The 14,793-nt window shown below is 39.7% G+C and overlaps 1 protein-coding gene across 2 annotated transcripts in view; it reads right to left on the reverse strand.

The window, feature by feature from the left end:
- Positions 1 to 5,065, reverse strand: part of LOC109894934 (protein patched homolog 1-like) — a 142,985-nt gene extending 137,920 nt beyond the window's left edge. The window contains exons 1-2 of one of the 2 annotated variants that reach the window (XM_031829750.1): positions 4,481 to 5,064; positions 3,135 to 3,327 (exon numbers count right to left, since the gene is read on the reverse strand). In XM_031829750.1, coding sequence (XP_031685610.1) covers positions 3,135 to 3,327; positions 4,481 to 4,648 — 361 coding nt within the window. In that variant the 5' untranslated portion in view covers positions 4,649 to 5,064. Of the gene's footprint in view, positions 1 to 3,134; positions 3,328 to 4,480 lie in introns of both variants that reach the window. The other variant, XM_031829751.1, reaches the window with a different exon arrangement.
- Between the last annotated feature and the right edge of the window lie 9,728 nt (positions 5,066 to 14,793).

Genomic DNA, 14,793 nt, shown 5'->3' on the forward strand with positions numbered 1-14,793 from the left:
CTCCCTTACTGTAAATAAATCAGCTAAATTCACAGTAAACTAGGCTTGGGCTGTACACCATGTACCAGGGTATTTGGAAATAGCCACAGGATGGTTTTTCAATACCGTCAATACCATTGAAACAATTTATTTTATGATTTTCAAAAAATATACAGTACCAGTCAAAAGTTTGGACACACCTATTCATTCAAGGTTTTTTCTTTATTTTGACTATTTTCTACATTGAATAACAGTGAAGATATCAAAACTATGAAATAACACAATCATGTAGTAACAAAAAAGTGATAAACAAAATCAAAATATATTTTATATTTGAGATTCTTCAAGGTAGCCAACCTTTGCCTTGATGACAGCTTTGCACTCTTGGCATTCTCTCAACCAGCTTCACCTGGAATGCTTTTCCAACAGTCTTAAAGGAGTTCCCACATATGCTGAGCACTTGATGGCTGCTGTTCCTTCACTCTGCGGTCCAACACATCCCAAACCATCTCAACTTGGTTGAGGTCGGGTGATTGTGCAGGCCAGGTCATCTGATGCAGCACTCCATCACTCTCCTTCTTGGTCAAATAGCCCTTACACAGCCTGGAGGTGTGTTGGGTCATTGTCCTGTTGAAAAACAAATTATAGTCCCACTAAGCGCAAACCAGATGGGATGGCTTATCACTGCAGAGTGCTGTGGTAGCCATGCTGGTTAAGTGTGCCTTGAATTGTAAATAACCAACATTGTCATGAGCAAAGCACCCCCACACCATCACACCTCCTCCTCCATGCTTCACAGTGGGAACCACATGCGGAGATCATCCGTTCAAACACGTTGCGTCTCACAAAGACATGGCGGTTGGAACCAAAAATCTCAAATTTGGACTCATCAGACCAAAGGACAGATTTCCACCAATCTAATGTCTATTGCTTGTGTTTCTTGGCCCAAGAAACACAGTGTCCTTTAGTAGTGGTTTCTTTCAGCAATTCGACCATGGAGGCCTGATTCACGCAGTATCCTCTGAACAGTTGATGTTGAGATGTGTCTGTTACTTGAACTCTGTGAAGCATTTATATGGGCTGCAATTTCTGAGGCTGGTAACTCTAATGAACATATCCTCTGCAGCAGAGGTAACTCTGGGTCTTCCTTTCCTCATGAGAGCAAGTTTCATCATAGCACTTTATGGTTTTTGCGACTGCACTTGAAGAAACTTTCAAAGTTCTTTAAATTGTACTTATTGACTGACCTTCATGTATTAAAGTAATGATTACCTTTGCTTATTTGAACTGTTCTTGCCATAATATGGACTTGGTCTTTTGTATACCACCCCTACCTTGTCACAACACAGCTGATTGGCTCAAAAGAAAGAAAGAAATTCCACAAATTAAGTTTTAACAAGACACACCTGTTAATTCAAATGCATTCCAGGTGACTACCTCATGAAGCTGGTTGAGTGAATGTTATGAGTGTGCAAAGCTGTCATCAAGGCAAAGGGTGGCTACTTTGAAGAATCTCAATAGAAAATATATTTTGATTTGTTTAACACTTTTTTGGTTACAACATGATACCATATCTGTTATTACATAGTTCTGATGTCTTTACTATTATTCTACAATGTAGAAAATAGTCCAAATAAAGGTAAAAAGCCTTGAATGATTAGGTATTTCCAAGCTATTGACTGGTACTGTATAACTTTATGAGCTGGATTGCCTGTCTTTGCGATTTGTTTATGTTATTTTATGATCATTGGCAAATTTAGCTAGCAGCCTCCACAGAAATTCGCTGTTACTTGTGCAAATTGTGTTAGCATTCCCAAAGGGCTTTTTAGATTTGTTGTGCGGCCCCCTTGTGTACTAAGTCAGTAATACCGTAAATCCAGGGATGAGAGAAGGAAGGTATCTGGATTCCTCCCAATAAGTGTAACCATTGGATAGTTAGCAAAGGAAAGGGATTTGGACATTGAAATTAAAGGGATTAATTATAAAATGTGTTTTTGATAAAATCCACATGCTTTGAAATAATATAGCATATAATTACACAGTAATAAATCATTACTATTTAAAATAACTGTATCTAGTAGGCTATAATATACTTTAGTCTTGACACACAACTTAAGGTTTAGTCTATAGCTTATGTCTGAATGGCACCAGAAAAGGGTAACTTTGAGAGTTTGATTGACCCTCACTAGCTGAACTGGCTTGCATCAGCCTATATGAGGGAGAAATCTGTAAAAAAATATATATATATCTGTTGGGATGATTGTTCACGTGTCACTATAGTAGCCTAATGAGCATAGGCTGAGACTAAAGATATTTCAGAAATATATTATGTAAATTGCCTAATGGCAATAACGTTTCAATCATAAATCCAAATTATGATATCTTTCAAACTGCTCACATTTCAAAGGTGAGTGAATTGATGACCCATACATGACTCAAATATAGGCTAACACGGTCCTAAACTACTGGAATGCAGATCAAAGAAAAAAAAACGCTGCCCCTCCCCCTTTCCCCAAAATCACCACCCATACTCAAAGTCCCCTTTCAAACAAAAATACACTTATTCTACATAACGGATTTCGTAAACACATAGCATAACCCTGAGTTTCAGATGGTCTACTTTTGTACACATGCGTTTCTGTCCGCACTCCGCTTTCAGCCAGAGACAAATCTTTCTTGGAAAGTTGAGAGCTGTCCAAAACGGGACCACACACAGTCTCCGAGCTGTGCGCGGATCACATTCAACTGCTGAGGGCAGGCAGACACACACACACACACACACACACACACACTCACAAAATGGCGGCTTTGACCAAATTTCCTCTCTCCAAAACATCTCATGGATTTTATAACCATTTTCCTTTTAACTTAAAGAAAATTGTTGAAATACTCTGTGCATTTTCTTTGCGCATCTACACTCAACAACAACGTATCCAAAGCAACAAAAAACATAACATGAAACGAAATACAAATATTTTCAAGTTTAGACTTGGCCCCTTGCCAAACTGCTATACAATAAACAACCTCCGCTTGTTTGGAAGACCCCCCATCCCTCACCACCCCACCCAATCCTTCCCAGACTTGAGCTTATTCTCAACAGGAAGGACAAACGACTCAACATGAAAAGGGACCAAAATTATAAAACATTTTCTTACCTTCTACCCAGAGTTTCTCCACGTCGGTTTCCAGATTAGCTGCCCGTAAACCAACAGCGAAAGCTCCGAATACCAATAGGCCCACAACCAAAAACTTTCCACAGTTCTTTTGTATGTAACAGCCCAATTTAAACAAGAGTCTCTGAAACTTCGCTCTCAGCCACAGCGGTGCTTTTCTTCCAGTCGCTTTCCCCTGCGACAAGAGAAATCCCGCATATTACTCCCTAAACAAGTGCTGGGAGCATCACATATTTATAATTGTTGATCAATTGAATGTAGTGTTATGTGGAGAGGACTTCACGGTTATCATATAATAAAATACATGTTAATAAATGTGTTATTACATTTGTATGGTAAGTGCAATTAGTATGCCAGTTGTTCTAGATCTATACTTCATTGGGGCCTACACGTGCAGTGTGTTCAGTATGGTACATCAATGTTTACTGTTCTGAATAAGAACCTCGGAGTAGGCCTGTTATTCTGGCCAAAAAAGGCAGTGGTTGGACCTCCTACGTCGAGGAAGGAAAGAGATAGTTCACGAGCCAGCGACGTAAGCACCGGTTTTGGACGACAGGACTATAGTCCGCTACTTTGTTGTTTTTACCACACACACACCGGTAAGAGTGGAAAGCGCAGCATGGCTTGCAGTCAGTCAGTGACAAATTGTAACACAGCGCAAGCCTTGTTGCAATACATTGTATCGAATGATGCTATTAATCCCCCCCAAAGGGTTCACGTGAGTTTTTACGCTGCCGCAAAATCACACACCGCACAATTCCATTCCCGTAGGGCTGCGTGTGTGATCTGAGTGGAGTAGCCATCACCGAGGGAGTTAGGCTACGACAATATTTGTGAACGGAAGAGGGTAGCCACATGGATTTTTGCATTAGAGAAGAAAACAGAGAACGACTCCCCAGTAAAGATAACATCGTGTAGACGTCTGGGCAGTTAGAATCGTGTTCGATCAGTGCGAAAACACATCGGTCTAAACTGTTATGTACATTTTAATTGTGCAAAAGTAGTGAATAGCCCTCACTGTGTAGCCTAGTTGCGCGACCGTTATTTAAACATTGTAGCCGAATGTAGCCTATATACTATGTGTAGCCTATATACTATGTGTAGCCTATATTCCAAACATGGATCATAAATAGTCTAAACGCGAGAAAAGTGGACTATAATTGAATAGCAAATCACAACATAGATTACACGGCATAGCGGTACACCCCAACCCCTCTCCCCTGCCCGTCTTTTATCCCGTTACCTAGCGACTTGACAATGTTGGGCAGTTTAATTATAGTAGAACTATAACCATGTAATTTCCCTCAAACATGTCAAATAATAAGCACCTCGGATATTTGCTGCAAGGCGAAAGCTGCATCGCAGTAACTTGGCCGCTGCAAATACTCCAAATCAGGCGCTGTTGAGAGATAGTTCCCCCTGTTCCTCCGCGTTATCCTCGGCCGATCGGGGTCCCTGTTTTCCTGCTCAGAGGAGGCATTAGCTGCCGAGGCCATGTTGCGGAGACTTCGCGCTAGTTCTGCTTTTCCACGTTATAATATTTCCCCGAAAGCGTGTGGTAATGTCCCAAGGCAACACAGTTTCACTCTCGGTGATCTCACACCCGTGAAGTACTTCATACTGCTGTTGGAGACGGCGAGTCAAAGTCTGCGCCTTCCATCCCAACATTTCGTGATCCAGAGGTCTCCACCGCTTTGCACATTCAGCGTTTCTCTTAAAAAAAGGTATTTATCTTATACGGCAAAGTGGAAAAAGCCATTCCCATCTACAAAACGGCGGCTTGGAACGTTAATGGTCGTAGCATTCTGTGTGTTCTATGTGGTCTTCCCTTGGGCCGCGACACCGCGAACTCTGAGATTCAACAGAGGAGAAAAAAGACCTCTCTCCATTTGGAAACAGAGGAGGAGGGGTAAAAGCGAAAATAATCGAAATCCCGCCTTTAGGGCTGTCAGATGGCCGGATTTTCTCACATCTGATTGGTTCCAGAAGGGCAAAAATTACTCAGCAAACACGACTATTATTAGCTGCTTAGCAACAGCTCAGTAAAGTAGAGCGACCACCCAAGTCGACAACCCTCGTGTGTGAGTCTCAAACTTCAGGGGAGCATTTCAGAAAGCCAACCCTCTTGTGCGTTTGCGCGCAACCAAGACTGGAGTTTGTGGTTTTTCACAAGGAACTGCATTTCTTGAAGGAAACACACTTCGTCTATTCGATGGAGGGGTCTCGAGGAATGTCAGAACTGTAGTTTTTAATTTTGATTTTTTTAACCAACAGGGCCTAGTGATAGCTTGGCCTCAAATTACAGTGTTTCTGGGGGAGGTCCCAAATAGTATTCTGTCACAATGTTCTAATGACAGTAAAGTGGATAACAGGCATCATAAAAGGGTAAAAATCAAATACCTAAACACTATTTTGTATTTATTCCGGATCCCCATTAGCTCTTGCCAAGATAGCAGCTAATCTTCCTGGGGTCCAATCACAATTACATACAATAAAACAAAACATAACACAACACAACACATTAGTACACACTGCTCTACCATAATATATCTACAATACAAAATCAATAACACAGCACAATAACAATATAAAAATATATTTTTGTAAAGAGCGTGTGTGTTAGTGTGTATTTGCGAATGCTGCCTGTGTGCCTGTGTGTGTCTTCACTGTTCCATAAAGTGTAGTTTTCCCTGGTTTATTTTTTAAATCAGATTTTACTGCTTGACTGAGTTACATTAAATAGGGCTCTATGTACACAGAACAAACATATACATGCAACATGTAAAGTCTTGGTCCCATGTTTCATAAGCGGAAAGAAAAGATCCCAGAAATGTTCTATATGCACAAAAACCTTATTTCTCTAAAATGTTGTGCACACTCTTGTTTACATCCCTGATAGTGAGTTTTTCTCAATCCCAAAATAATCCATCCACCTGACAGGTGTGGCATTTCAATAATCTGATTAAACAGCATGATCATTACACAGGTGCACCTTGTGCTGGGGACACTAAAAGGTCACTCCAAAATGTGCAGTTTTGACATACAACACAATGCCACAAGTTTTGAGGGAGCATGCAATTGGAATGAGACTGCATGAATGTCCACCAGAGCTGTTTCCAGATAATTTAATGTTAATTTATCTATGATAAGCCGCCTCCAATGTAATTTTAAAGAATATGGCAGTACGTCCAACCGGCCTACAAGCTAGCCAATATTTGCCAGTTAGCTTGGGTGCTTGACTGCCGTTGTGAGGTCAGAACGTTCGGATCAACCCTACTCATCGGCCAGAGCGTCCGGTGTGCATTCTGAACTCTCCGAGAGCAACACGTTTTGAATTTATGAACGGACAATCTGACAGCACAGTTGCAGTCACCAATGCTCTGGATAACATAACAGCCTAACCAGCTCTGCTAGGGTGAGTAATGTTCAGTGAGTTGTTCTATCATTTGTGTCTGGAAGTAGCTAGCAAGTTAGCTTGGGTGCTTGACTGCTGTTGATATGTTAGTACAGAATGCTCTGACCAACCCTTAAAGAGATGGGTGGGGCTTAAGCTTATTGGGGTGTGAACAATGCTGAATGGGTGTAGACAAAGAAGAGCTCTCTGATAGTAGTACCAAAACATTCAAAGGCCATTTTCTCAAAAGTGAGTTTATCGACTTTCAAAGCAAAATTACTTTCCCATTGTTCCTCAACTGTAGTACATGATATACAATTTTGTAGCTCTGAGTCTCTACTATTATCAAATGTAAAAAACACAATTTCAAATTTTTATACATAAGACCGATGTAACGATTGTTGTCGGGAGAAGGAGACCAAAGAGCAGCGTGGTACATATTCATAATGATTTTAATAAAGACTGGAACAAAAACAACAAACAAAAACAACAAACGACCAGTTCTGCAAGGTGCAACAAAAACACTAAACAGAAAATAACTACCCACAACCCATAGTGGGAAAACAGACTGCCTAAGTATGGTTCTCAATCAGAGACAACGATTGCCAGCTGCCTCTGATTGGGAACCATACCAGGCCAAACACATAGAAATAGAAAACATAGAACACAAAACATAGAATGCCCACCCCAACTCACACCCTGACCAAACTAAAAGAGAGACAAAAAAAGGAACTAAGGTCAGGACGTAACAACCGATTTGAGCCGGTAGGTCACATTTTAGGGCACAGCTCTGTCTCAAGAAGCCTCGCCTTTCCAAATTATAATTATAAATATTGATAAATTATCCAACCCAAATTTAGAATGACAGTCCTTAGTGCATCATGTTGGTTCTATCACTTTAATTTAAGACCCTCAACTTAGCACACACCGACACTGGCAGAATGTACATTTACATTGATTTTTATCTAGCATGAACTTTTCTCATCAATAAACCTGATACCCCAAATAAACCATTTTGGATAAGCTAACTTTTTACGGGCACGGTTGACCACCACTCTTCATCCCGGCACTCATCCTTTTGCCGTTTCTTCAGATAGTGTTTCAGTTGGTCCTTTGAATGGCACAGGTTCAAAGTGGATGGCCCTTGATAATGTCTCTCACCTGAGCCGACCCTGTCCTTTACAGTCCATTATGTCTTGTCCATTTTCCTAGCAGTAAACCAGCAGGATGAGAGAAGTTTGGATGGGATCTCTCTCCATGCTCACTCCACCTGGACTTATGTCTGACTCCTGAGAGAAAAGGTTTGAGATTAAAGGCAGTTGATAGCTTCGACTGGATGCTGTGTACAGGTTGCAGGCTCTGACTCAGGTCTCACGGTAGAAGTGATGAAGAACCATACTGAACGCCATTGTCGCTATTACTTCAGCCGGTTAGAGGGGGTGTTGACATTCACACTGTTCTGGGTCAAATTATCCCTTCATGCATTATCCCTTCATGCAGTAAAAGCCTGAAGAAGATTATAGTGTAAGCATCTGGATTACCTAATTGAATACGTGTACATAGGATGCCAACACCCTCATCCAAGCATGAACATATTTCCTTTAAACATCATGTTCTAATATGTGTCAGATGGTCTTGGCCTCAGGAATACCAAGTGGGGAAACTCTTATTAGTCAACCTTGTCAACCTTTTAGTCAACCTAGGGTTAGAGATCAGTTGGTTGATACAGTTGCAGCTTAAAGCATCTTAAAGCAGCTGGTTAGTGCTTAAGAAAATGTTTGGATAACTTTTGGAAAGAATAGGTGCGACTCTTGCTCACAATTAAAATCTTGATGGTTATTTAATCTAATTCCAGTTAAAATCATGATGTTTTGGCCGTCAATGGCCTGCATCAGAATGGGCTTCAAACCTCCACACCTTAATCATCGAAAAGATGCCCAATACCAAATCCCTATGTCCTTACACTGTCATCATTGTATCTTTGAGGTCATACCCCCCCCCTAAAAACCATGAACAAACTTTGGGGGGAAAAAACATGTGGAAAAAAGACGTGAACAAATTTTCACGAGTCAGACATTTAATTGAATTATCATACTTTTTTCTGTCATTGAAAACAATTTACAAAGAATTTGCTCACACATTAAAAAAGTACTTCCTTGCAATATTTTGTTATCAATACTTTTGTGTTGTTTTTCTTTCAACATCGGTATTTTAATTTGCAATACTAATAATTGTATAGGGTACCGGCACTAGCTGTCTAGTCTGTGTTTTATAAATGGGATAGCTATTATATAAATATTTGTGCATAAAACCGTTTCCACCACCATTTTGTTCTCAACTTCAGAAGTTTTGCTTGATATTAATGGCACAAAAGTAAATCACTCCCTAGAGGACTGCACCGTATAATAACACTATGACTCTAGAGTGGCTTGCGAAAGTATTCCCCCCCCTTTGCATTTTTCCTATTTGGTTGACTTACAACCTGGAATTAAGGTTGGGGGGGGGGGGGTTGTATCATTTGATTTACACAACATGCCTACCACTTTGAAGATGCAAAATATTATTTATTGTGAAGCAAATAAGAAATACATTTTTAAAAAACTGAAAACTTGAGCATGGTTAACTATTCAACCCCCCCCCCAACCTTTTGCAGTAATTACAGCTGCAAGTCTCTTGGGGTATGTTGCTATAAGCTTGGCACATCTAGCTACTGGGATTTTTGCCCATTATTCAAGGAAAAACTGCTCCAGCTCCTTCAAGTTGAATGGGTTCCGCTGGTGTACAACAATCTTTAAGTCAATCCACAGATTCTCAATTGGATTGAGGTCTGGGCTTTGACATGGCCATTCCAAGACATTTACATGTTTCCCCTTAAACCACTCAAGTGTTGCTTTAGCAGTATGCTTGGGGTCATTGTCCTGCTGGAAGGTGAACCTCCGTCCCAGTCTCAAATCTCTTGAAGACTGAAACAGGTTTCCCTCAAGAATTTCCCTGTATTTAGCGCCATGCATAATTCCAATTCTGACCAGTTTCCCAGTCCCTGCCAATGAAAAACATCAGTTCTGCTGAGTGGTCACTAGCTGGCACAGCCACAAAGTCATAAAATCAGCTTTTAACCTTTACATTAACAACACTGCTAATCCTAATGCCTAATCTTAAATCAAGACCAAAAATAATATTTTAGTTTTAGATTTTTGGGGGGGATTATATACAATTTTGCCTTTGCAGCAGGCCCATCTAGCAGAAATTGCTCAGTTCCCCTCCAAGGCAAGAATCATGACAACAAACGTCAACCTGACCTGTGAAAGTGAGATTTTCACATGTGAAGTATTCGTACATGTGGAACAGCAAAATAGATTTTCACATGGGAATGTTTGTCACGTGAACTTTCAATTCCACATATGCATGTGAGATTTTCACATGTGGAGTTGTTTTACATGTGAAACGGAAAATGTGTGAAACAGCAAATCCAATTCTCAAGTCAAAGTTTTTAACATGTGAATAAACTAACTTGATATGTGTTTTTTTTGGAATTGGCCAAATTTCTCTCAGAATGACTTCATCAACAAATAACATATTTCAGCACCTAAGGGTTGACGCCTGCTCACGGCAATGGGAAAACCCTATTAGTGCATTCAGTTATTTATGATTTGCAGGTGGACTATACTGTGCTGAGCAACATGGTGCCAGAGCATAAATGTTTTCTTGTCAAGCCCAACGTGTTAATTTTGTTGTGCCAGGTCCATTCTCAAATTCCAAATTCAAGTGCTACACAATATGAATGCATATGTTTTGCAGGTGTTGCTTTCATTCTATAGAAGAGATACATGCGTAAAGTATAGATCCTTCAGACCTTTTGGTTTCCATTTCTCTTAATACTATGGCACTTCTATATTTTCTTAAAATTGCTATAAACTTCTTTTTTTAAAGGGTGAGATGATAGCTGAGGGAACATAACAGCAGCAATATTAATATTCTGCACCTAAACATACCATGAATATCTCCCTTAGTTCTGAATCAGTGAGCTTTTTAAGTTGACTAGTTATGAATGAGGCAAGATGCAACAGCTTTGTTTGCTAGCTATCCCGAGGCTATAGCTGGGCGAGGGGCACAGTCAGATCAGCCAGGCACTCCTCTCAGGGAATAGAATAAAAAAAGAGAGAATGCAACCCAAGCACACCTCTTTATTGGAAACAAATGCACTCAAGATCCCAATTAAGTAAGAATGTCCGCTCTCTCTCTCCAACTTTAAAATGAGAAGGAAAAAAGAACATGGATGCCTTTGAGTGAAGCCTCATGGTGATTAAGATCATGTGATGTGTTCATTCATTGAAAAATACCACAGACAACTCCTACAGTACATGGAGCTAGTCTCACAGCAGCATTGTTAATGAGAAACAGTGAGGCCTACAGTACTTAAGATTTGTGTTTTACACTCAGGTGGAATTTAGTGTGGGAATAAATTCTATTAGACAATTGTTTTGAACAAATGTCTGTTTTTGAAAATGTATTAGTAGCCCATCTTAAAACATATTATCCATATTAAATTTGCAGTTTCACATGTACAATTGCATTTAAGTGAAATCGTTAAATTTAGAGTTCACATGTTACCACCTTTCACATGTGAGAAGAAAAACATGTTTTCACCTCACATGTGAATTGCAGTCGTATATGACAGTTGCGGTTTCACTTGTGAAAATGCAGTTTCACGTGATAATCACATGTGAAATAAAATGAGCAGTTTCACATGTAAGAAACATTCACATGTACAAACATCAATTTCACAAATGGAATTGCATTTTCACATGTGGTGGTGAAATATTGTTCTCCTCACATGTGAAAAGGTGGTGTTAACATGTTGCAGTAGCAATGTTTCCACATATAGAATTGCAAATTCTGTAATGCCATTCTGTAACCAGGTTACTCAGCCTATCTGAATTTGTGTTAAAAACAATTATTTCATATTTCTGAGCCATTCATTCGGAGTGTTACTGCTGAAGGCGCACGCCTCTCTTCTTCGTATGTTGGTCAGTGACCATTGGAAAAAGCCCAGTGAAATGAACAGAGAAGCTACTGCTCTGTCTCCTTATTTATCCTTTTTAACATGCTACAATTAGCACTGTCACAGTTAATCAATGTCAAAACAACTTGACTTTGACGTTAAGGAAAGAGAAAGGGGATACCTAGTCAGTTTCCCAACTGAATGCATTCAACCAAAATGTCCTAATGCTCTAATCACTAGGCTACCTGCCACCATGTGTTCATCAATTTACCTCAACTGTTACTTTGGACAAAATCTAAATTCTTTTAATGCATTTTGTATAAAGGAATCTTAAATTACAGCTCAATTTGAGCAAATTATGACTTTTTGATTCATCGTAATGAATCACAGCAAATCCTGCGATAAACTTGATTAAATGTTATCGTTTCACATCCACAGATGTTAATACAATTTGACAATGCACATGTGAAAGTATAGCAGACATGAGTCGGTCATGATGGTTCTTCTTCATCTTCTGGTGGCAACTACACCTATTGGTTTATTGCCACCACATACTGTATTGAAATAAACAAAAAAATATATACAGCATATGCCATTGTGGGAAGATGTGTGTGTGGGGGGGGGGGGGGGGGGGGGGGCAGTTGATAACCAATGCAATACACGCTACAAAGTCCATCTTCTTGACATGTAACATATCAGGATCCCTCTGTTGATAAGGAATATTATTCAGGGTCTCTCACAGGGTGTCTCATAAAATCCTAACACACGTGAGAAGGGATTGGATTTATTTGATTGATTGGGATCCCCATTAGCTGATGGCAATAGCTAATCTTTCATTTAAACATTTTTTTGTCCGACATAATGAAAATGACATTACAGACAAACTATTTACAGTGTACATACAATTAAACACATTCATATTTTGTGTGTGTGTGCGCATCTATCAGTTACACATACCTGTTGTGTGTTTGTACTGACATGTAAGTCACATGGGGGAAAGGCATTATGCCATGAGGTGTTGCCTTATATATTTTTAAAACCAGGTTTGCTATATAAGATGGAGTTCCATGCACTCATGGCTCTGTGTAATACTGTACGTTTCATTCAATTTGATTTGGACCTAGGGACTGTGAAAAAAAACCTGGTGGCATGTCTAGTGGGGTACGTTTGTTCAACAGCCACTCCATTCATTACCAGATTCAGCGGAGGTCTAGAACTTAGGGAATGACTTGTACCAAGTACAATACTTTTAGTTTTAGAAATGTTCAAATCAAATCAAACTTTATTTGTCACATGCGCCGAATACAATACAAGTGTAGACTTTACCGTGAAATGCTGTACAAGCCCTTAACCAACAGTGCAGTTCAAGAAGAGTTGAGAAAATACTTACTAAGTAGAATAAAATATAAAATAAAAAGTAATAAAAAGTAATTAATTGTTCAGCAGTCTTAAGTCTTGGGGGAAGAAGCTGTTGAGGAGCCTTTTGGTCCTAGACTTGGCGCTCCGGTATCGCTTGCCATGTGGTAGCAGAGAAAACAGTCTATAACTTGAGTGACTGGAGTCTGACACTTATGGGCTTTCCTCTGACACCACCTATTATGTAGGTCCTGGATGGCAGGAAGCTTGGCCCCGGTGATGTACTGGGTCGTCAACACTACCATCTGTAGCGCCTTACGATCAGATGCAGAGCAGTTGCCATACCAGGTGATGAGCACCCTGACTGGTTTCTCGATGGTGCAACTGTAGAACCTTTTGAGAATCTGGGGTCCCATGCCAAACCTTTTCAGTCTCCTGATGGGGAAAAAGTTTTGTTGTGCCATCTTCATGACTGTCTTGGTATGTTTGGTCTGATATCAAGCCTACCACTCTTGTGTCGTCAGCAAACTTAATCATGGTGTTGGAGTGAGCATAAAAGGCATTTCTCTCATCTGGTAGGCTCGCGTCACTGGGCAGCTCGCATCTGGGTTTCCCTTTGTAGTTTGTAATAGTTTTCTAGCCCTGCCACATCTGACAAGCGTCAGAGCCGGTGTAGTAGGATTCAATCTTAATCCTGTATTGACGCTTTGCTTGTTTGATGGTTCGTCTGAGGGCAGAGCGGGATTTAAGGACAAGGTTATTACTGTGGTTGCTGATCCATATATGGTTGAATCATCAGCAAACCCAGACACACATGTTTTGTTTAACCTCTGAAGGATCTGACCGTTTAAAAATAAATAAATCCCCTAACATGACACAAATCTAACTGCCTGTAGTTTAGGCATTGAAGCAAGGATATGCATATTCTTGATACCATTTGAATGGAAACACTTTGAAGTTTGTGGAAATGTGAAATGCATGTTGGAGAATATAACGCATTAGATCTGGTAAAAGAAAATACAATGAACCATCATATTTGAAATAGAAGAGAAAGGCCATCATGTATTATTCCAGCCCAGGCATAATTTAGATTTTGGCCACTAGGTGACAGCACTGTATGTGCCACGTTTTAGACTGATCCAATGAACCATTGTATTGAGACTGCCCAAATGTGACTAATTGTTTGTAAATAACTTTTCAAATTCATAACTGTGCACTCTCCTCAAACAATAGCATGATATTGTTTCACTGTAATAGCTACTGTAAATTGGACAGTGCAGTTAGATTAACAAGAATTTAAGCTTTCTGCCAATATCAATGAAATTCTTGTTACTTACAACCTCATGCTAATTACTTTAGCCTACGTTAGCTCAACTGTCCAAGCAGGTCATTGGTAAAAATAGAAAAGAATAGAGGGCCTAGAGAGCTGCTCTGCAGTGCCCTACACTTTACATGTTTGACATTAGAGATGCTTGCATTAAAGATAACTCATCTGAGTTCTATTAGACAGATTGCCATATCATAGATTCAGAGCTGAGGTTAAAAAGCCATAACAAATGCTGATGCTAGTCCAAAGGACAGTTTTATTGCTTCTTTAATCAGAACAGTTTTCAGCTGTGCTGACTTATTGCAAAAGGGGTTTCTAATGATCAATTAGCCTTTTAAAATTATAAACTTGGATTAACTAACAATGTGCCATTGGAACAGAGGACTGATGGTTGCTGAGCCTTTGGACACCTATGTAGATATTCCATAAAAAAAAAGCAATTTCCAGCTACAACATCTACACTGTATTTCTGATCAATTTCATGTTATTTCAAAGGACAAAATAAAGTGATTTTCTTTAAAAAAAACAGGACATTTCTATGTGACCCCAAACTTTTGAACAG

The sequence above is a fragment of the Oncorhynchus kisutch genome, linkage group LG8, assembly GCF_002021735.2.
Source record: "Oncorhynchus kisutch isolate 150728-3 linkage group LG8, Okis_V2, whole genome shotgun sequence".
NCBI classification, from domain to species: Eukaryota; Metazoa; Chordata; class Actinopteri; order Salmoniformes; family Salmonidae; genus Oncorhynchus; species Oncorhynchus kisutch.